This window comes from Fukomys damarensis, unplaced genomic scaffold (genome assembly GCF_012274545.1).
Source record: "Fukomys damarensis isolate Sample0158 unplaced genomic scaffold, DMR_v1.0_HiC HiC_scaffold_16, whole genome shotgun sequence".
Classification (NCBI taxonomy): Eukaryota; Metazoa; Chordata; class Mammalia; order Rodentia; family Bathyergidae; genus Fukomys; species Fukomys damarensis.
Window position 1 is genome coordinate 129,217,181 of NW_022900928.1, and position 6,681 is coordinate 129,223,861.

Genomic DNA, 6,681 nt, shown 5'->3' on the forward strand with positions numbered 1-6,681 from the left:
GCGCCCCTCGTCCCCTTCGCTCGCAGCTCTCTGCCCCCTCCGCCCTCCCGGGCTCTTCTCTTGCAGTGCGGTGGCGCCCGAGCCGCCCTTAGTCTGCACTCCGAACTGGGTGCGGGGCTTCTGGAACCCGGGGGCTGCAGCCCGGACCGGAGCCCTCCACCCTCCTCCCGGGTGCGCAGCGTCGGGAGCCCAGGCGACTCTGGCTTCCCCCCACCTGGTAACCGGGAAACCTTGGGGCCCGTGAAAGGAGCTCGCGCTATGGGCTCGGCCAGGTGCTGGACCTGCAGCCAGCCAGCCGTGAGGCCACCCCCGGCGTCCCCTCGCTCCCTGGCCCCGCTGCCCTGGCCCTGGCGGGTCTGTGAGTGGCTGCAGGTGCCTTCCCCAGCCCTCAGCCCCTGCTGTCCCCTCCCTCAGGGTGAGCTGAGGCCCCAGGGTCCTGAAGAGCCAGCTCAGGCCCCAGGCCCTAGGGGCAGCCGCTGGGAGAGAGGAACAGGAATTTCTGCTACCTGAGTGGGTGTGGTGGGTAACCAGGGCAGGTAACCACAAATGTGCTCCCCTCCTGGGGACCTCACCCCTGACACCGGGGTGATAAGGGAGGGGGAGCACTGACCTGCTGGGGGGCCCCAGTCAACCCTAAGGGCTGCCCTTTGCTCCTGGGGCAGACGGACTGGGGTACTCCGGAGAGGGCCCACTCCCAAGCCTTCCCCACAAAGTGACTGGCCCCCAGGCTGCCCAGCTGGTGGTCCTGTTTCAGTCACCTCGCGTTACAGCTGCCCACAGCTCTTGAGTTACACCAGGACATGAAATCCAGCAGGCAGAGGACAGGGCAGAGGTCTCAACCAGTATCCCTTGGGTGCAATGACAGTGTTTCCCCAAGTCCACACCACAGGTGCCCGGCAGCCCCATCCTGTGTCCTGTCCATTTGGGGACCGAAGCTGTGGCTCAGAGAGCTTAAGTGACCTCCTCTTAACCTCCCTGGGCTTGGAAGCCGCAGGGCCCGGGTTGGAGCCACAGCAGCCGGGTTCCCCGGTGCTGGAGTCAGGAGGTCATTGTGGGAGAGGGGACAGGACCCTGGTCTAACCTCTCAGGGACAGGAGCCCAGGGGCCGCCTGGGGCCACCAAGCCCCATGGGAGGGCAGCCTGGGGGTCTGCTCACTGTCTTTCCCTCTGTGCCCCAGGAAGAGAACCCTGTACAAGAGCATGGCCCTGGCCCTGGCCCTCCTTGTGGCCGTGACGGTTTTCCAGCGCAGCCTGACCCCCAGCCAGTTTCTGCAGGAGCCCCTGCCAGCCACACTGGAGCCACCGAAGGCTCAGAAGCCAAGTGGACACCTGGTGAACGTCGACAGCTTCTGGAAGAGCCCTAGTAATGGGGTGGCCCCCAGCCCCATGGCTTCCCAGGGGCCACAGGTGTGGGATGTGATCACTACGAATTGCTCAGCCAACTCTAACCTCACCCATCACGCCTGGTTCCAAAGCCTGGAGCCGAACTTCCGGCAGTTTCTGACCTACCGCCACTGCCGCTACTTCCCCATGCTGCTCAATCACCCCGAGAAGTGCGAGGGTGACGTCTACCTTCTGGTGGTGGTCAAGTCAGTCATCACGCAGCATGACCGCCGCGAGGCCATCCGCCAGACCTGGGGCCATGAGTGGGAGTCGGCGGGCAGGGGCCGGGGTGCCGTGCGCACCCTCTTCCTGCTGGGCACGGCGTCCAAACAGGAGGAGCGAGCCCACTACCAGCAGCTGCTGGCCTACGAGGACCGCCTGTACCACGACATCCTGCAGTGGGACTTTCTTGACAGCTTCTTCAACCTGACCCTCAAGGAGATCCACTTCCTTAAGTGGCTGGATATCTACTGCCCCAGTGTCCCCTTCATCTTCAAGGGTGATGACGACGTCTTCGTTAACCCCACCAACCTGCTGGAGTTCCTGGCGGACCGGAAGCCCTGGGAAAACCTGTTCGTGGGCGACGTCCTGCAGCACGCACGGCCCATCCGCAGGAAAGACAACAAGTACTACATCCCTGCCGTGCTCTACAGCAAGTCCAGCTACCCACCCTACGCGGGCGGTGGCGGCTTCCTCATGGCCGGAGGGCTGGCCCGGCGCCTGCGCCAAGCGTGCGACACCCTGGAGCTCTACCCCATTGACGACGTCTTCCTGGGCATGTGTCTGGAGGTGCTGGGCGTGCAGCCCACGGGCCACGACGGCTTCAAGACCTTTGGCATCTCCCGGAACCGTGCCAGCCGCATGAACAGGGAGCCCTGCTTCTACCGCTCCATGCTTGTGGTGCACAAGCTGCTGCCCGCCGAGCTGCTGGCCATGTGGGGGCTGGTGCACGGCAATCTCACCTGCTCCCGCAAGCTGCAGGTGCTCTGATGCTGCAGGGCCCCGCCAGTGCGCTGCGGCTGGACAGAGCCTCTGGTCCCCACAGGAGGTGGAGGGTTTGGGCCTTCTGTGCCCCTGGGTGTGGTGGGCTGTGGGGCACTGCAGGGGAGACTCCCCAAGCAGCTAATTCCCCGGCGGTGAGGCTTGGGAATAGGGTGCTGCCCAGGCTGGGGGGCACCTGAGAAGAGTGGGGATCCTCCAGGCCCAGATCGGTGGTCTGGCATCTCGGACCCGCTGGGAGGCCCCGGTGGCCTCTGCTGGAAACCTCTGCTCAGGGACCCGGGCTGGACCTGGCCCAGGCGGTCTGGGGCTGCCTCTCATCTTCATGGGGACGTCTCCCATGAAATGCCTCAGTGTCCCCAGAGCCAGACAGCCCCAGCCAAAGCAGCTCAGCCCTGTGCTGGCTCACAGGTGCCCCTGGTCTGTGCCACTGTCCCTGGCTGTGACCTCTCAAATCTGGAAGTGTGACCAGCCACTCTCTACCTCACCTGAGCTCCTCCCACCCCACTCCGACACAGGGCAGAAGAGCAGTGCTTCTGGCCTCCCGGTCCCGGTGGCTGCGGGTGGCTCCAGCTCCACCAAGGCCAGTGCCCTGGCCCAAAACTGGCCGGTTTGGTCCTAGAAGTGGACTTTAATCTTACTGTGAAGTTTTATTTATGAAGGTTCAGAGGGAGCAGACTCCGGGCCTGAAGTGGGGTGGTTCTCCCTCTCCCTCACCACCCTTAGCCCCATTAAGCATCCCCACCCTGCACAGCCTCTGCAGCCTCTCCCTCCTGCACCCCAACTTCCCCAGGGCGTGAGCAGCCTGGCATTTGCCCCTGTGAAGGAAGGGACAAGAGCCCGCGGTGGTGGGTGCAGGGGGATGCCACCCCCCGACCTCAGGGTGGAGTCGCTGGGAAAGGTGGAGGGAGTGGTCTCTGTTTTCTCAATAAAACGGGACCGGTTTTTTCTGGTGTGAAATTTCCTGTTGCCACTCCATCCGGCCTGGCTGTGACCAAGGTTGCTGGGGGGGTCTTTGAGATGCTGCTTCTTTGTCGGTCTTGGCTCTTGAGGGTGCAAGGCCCCTCCAGAAGGACCTTAGGAGTGGGGTGCAGGTGAGGGCCCAGGGCAAGCCCAGCCTTCCAGAGGGTGGGGTTGGTGGCCCAGCAGTGGGCCTCAGTGGGGTTCTGGCCCAGAGCTGGGGTGATTGCCCTGTGCGGCTCCCTTGGCCTGAGCTGGTTGCTTGCTGGTGGGATGGAAGCCAGCAGCCCCCAACAGAGGATTCAGGGAGCAGTCACAGGGAGCACACTAGCAGTTGCCCCGGTCCAAGTCCCAGGGAAGGAAGGGGACAGGGCTGCCGCTACTTCTCCTTCAGGGTCAGCTGGCTGCTGCCTTTGGAGCTCACCGCAGGGCCCTGTGCAGCAGTTGTTAGCGGTTGTAAGACTTCGGAGCATAGCACTGTCACATCGGCGGTCCGCTGCAGACTGCCGGTCTGGGCCGGGAGAGAGGCTCTGGAACAGTGGGGAGGTGCCCGCAGGCTGCCTGCACTTGTGGCAGCCACACCTAAGACCGGGTGGAATCAATGGGGAGCAGGGCCCTGAAGCAGGGTGGCTGACAGGGCTGGTTCTGGGCCTTCTGGGCTCAGAACGGTGTCTCGGTCCTGAGGGCAGAGGGCCAGCAGCAGGGCTGGGCTCGGGGCAGCCCTGAGGCCCTGCACCCTTCCCCTCCGTGGGAGCAGCCTGTGCCCACCGTGGGTCCTGGGACTCGAGGCCACCTCACCCCTCACAGCCCTGCCTTGCCCAGTATCTGCACCTTCCTTGGGCCCCTGCTCACCACCTCCTGCTAGGGGGTGGGGGCAGCGTTAGCATAGCAGAAGGCAGGGCCTGGAATGTCACAGTGGGGAACAGGCTCCAGCGGCCCGCATGCACCTGTGTCTGAAGAGCGCATATGCACTGAAGACAGCCTACAGGCTGGGACAGTGGAGAGCAGCGGCGGGACAGGGAGCGTCAGGGTGCTTCCTGCGGGCCCTGGGGAGCCACCACAGCTGCCCAGCAGGTCAGACAGGAACCTGAAAATATGTCCTAGCCCCCAGCACAGGGGGGTGGCCAGTTCCAGGCCCCCCCCACACTGCCCCTGGCTCCTCGGTCCCTGTATCGGGAGACAGTGCCACGAGAGGGGGCTTGGACCTGTTCATCCGCCCCTCAGCGGGCTCCTGGCTGTGCTCCAGCCACCCCACTCTGCTGGCCCTGCATTTCCACTCCGCCTCAGAGTGTGACCCTACAAATGTGGCCCCAACCTCCTCAATCCTGGCTGCCTCTGAAGACGGGCCTGGCCTTTTTTGTTGTTGTTGTTGTTACTGGGGATCAAACTCGGAAGCAGAACCATTGAGCTAAATCCCCGGCCCATGCCTGGGTTTTGAAGCTAACTGCTGATCATTTTTGGAAGCCGAGACAAAGGTCCTTCTAGAAGATGCTGGCATTTACAGTCTCCTTCCTGGTCGAGGGGCTGACCCATTACAAAGGTCACAGCTGAGACTCGCATAACAAAAGGCGGCTTAACGAGGGAAAAGCACACAGATTTCCTTAATCACCGTTTTATGTGACAGGGGAGCCTTCAGAAATGAAGGCCCAGGGACCCAGGAAAGACCTAATGGTCTGACCTAGCCATAAATTGGGACACGGAGTCCAGAAGGGGCGTCTGCTGGGATCCCTCCCTGCCGGCACAGGCGGGGCCTGGATGAGGGTCTTCCAGGAGGAGGAGGGGTTTGACCTGTGCAGGTTTTGTGGCCCACCTGGGGAAGGGAAGAATTCTAGTGTTTAAAGTGCCTGGGCCCAGGGCGGCAGGGGAAGGGCGGGGTCAGGCACAGAGGTTGCTTTCCAGCCTCCTTTCGGGCAAAGCCCCTACCTGCCAAAGTGCCACACTTCCGGGTATCATCTTCTGGGCCCCAAAGCTAGTAATGATAACAGCTGCCGCTGCACGGAGCACACTTTATATGCCTTGCCCTCTGGTATTTACCATGTGAAATCAACATGACTTCAACTCGGGGCACAAATTCGGTTGCATTTAGACAAAAAATCCAATCACGGTGGGGGCGGCTCCCTCCCAAATTAGCCTAGAATTTAGTGAGCTCCCGCGTCGCAGCAGGTCCCCCTTCCTCCACACCGCGGCGCTGATGAACACGGGGCGTGCGCAGCTGGGTGGCTTCTCAGGGATGCTGTCCGCTCCAGACGCCACCTGCCCTCTGCCACCCGCCCTCCTCTGCCACCCTCACCAGCTCAGCCATCCTAACTCCCGGCAGTAAGGATGCTGAGCGTGACTGTGGTGCCCCACCAGCTGCACAAATCCCCTCAGGATCTGGCCTCCTAAAGCAATTTTCCAGGCTCTTGGCGACAATGGATTTGTGTCAGTCCCGGCCCGATGTGGGACAACAGGTGGGCGGTGGTCGCAAGACTTGTCCTCCCCCAACACCCGGGCTTCACTCGCCAAAGGACCCTCCGCTTCCCCCAACCAGCTTCTCATTCCAAGAGGCCTTGAGAAAGGGCAGCCTTTATTTATCGGGCCCCAAAGTGTCCCGTTCTGCTCTCCCCAGGGCTGGGGTGCAGAGGCGGCCACATTTACATGACTGAAGGCGCCCACAGGGGAATCCTGCCTGTAACAAAGAAGGCCTGTTCCGGGGCCGGCCTGGGGCACCCCAGCTGGGGAGCAGCGGAGGCTTCCACCGGAAACCCCGCTCCCGGCCGGCCTCCCACCGTCTCCCTAGAAGTCACCCTCCTCCCTCCATCCTTACTAGCAACTCGGTCGTAAAGGTGTTGTTTTTGCGCCAAAACCCAGAGAGTAGAAGAATGTTAAATCCACGAGTGATTTGGCAATTTGGTTATTTTGGGGTTTGGGAGAGTTCGATAGTATTGCCACAGCATGAAAAACTTTCCAGATTATCTGAAACACCCCGCAGGAGGAAAGCTTCTGCGTTCCCCGGGGCGCCGAGTACGGCCCAGCCTGTCCCACCGCAGGTGAAGCAGCCGCGGCCGATCGGCTGCAGGGCCGCTCGCTCCTGGCCCTCCGTCCGTTAGGAATTCGGTTTCTCCCATACGAAAACGTGTGCGTCCAGCACCGTCCTCGAGCCGGGTATAAGGAACAGAAATCTCCAAGGCGCGCCTGCTTCTGGGTCTGCACCAGACATGAATTCACCTTTTCCTGAAAAGGGACTCCGACGATTGCTCTTACATTACGACGAACGGAGACTTGCGGTGGAATGCTATTTTTGCATATTTTTCAAATACGAAACTCAAGGCTTTCAGAGAAGGGGGGAGACGGGGCTGC

At 62.0% G+C, this 6,681-nt stretch overlaps 1 protein-coding gene across 1 annotated transcript in view; it reads left to right on the top strand.

Moving 5' to 3' along the window:
* Window positions 1–3,352, top strand: part of B3gnt7 (UDP-GlcNAc:betaGal beta-1,3-N-acetylglucosaminyltransferase 7) — a 4,393-nt gene extending 1,041 nt beyond the window's left edge. The window contains exons 2-3 of the mRNA XM_010631751.3: window positions 5–171; window positions 1,179–3,352. Coding sequence (XP_010630053.2) covers window positions 5–171; window positions 1,179–2,373 — 1,362 coding nt within the window. The 3' untranslated portion in view covers window positions 2,374–3,352. The remainder of the gene's footprint in view (window positions 1–4; window positions 172–1,178) is intronic.
* Window positions 3,353–6,681: the final 3,329 nt, after the last annotated feature.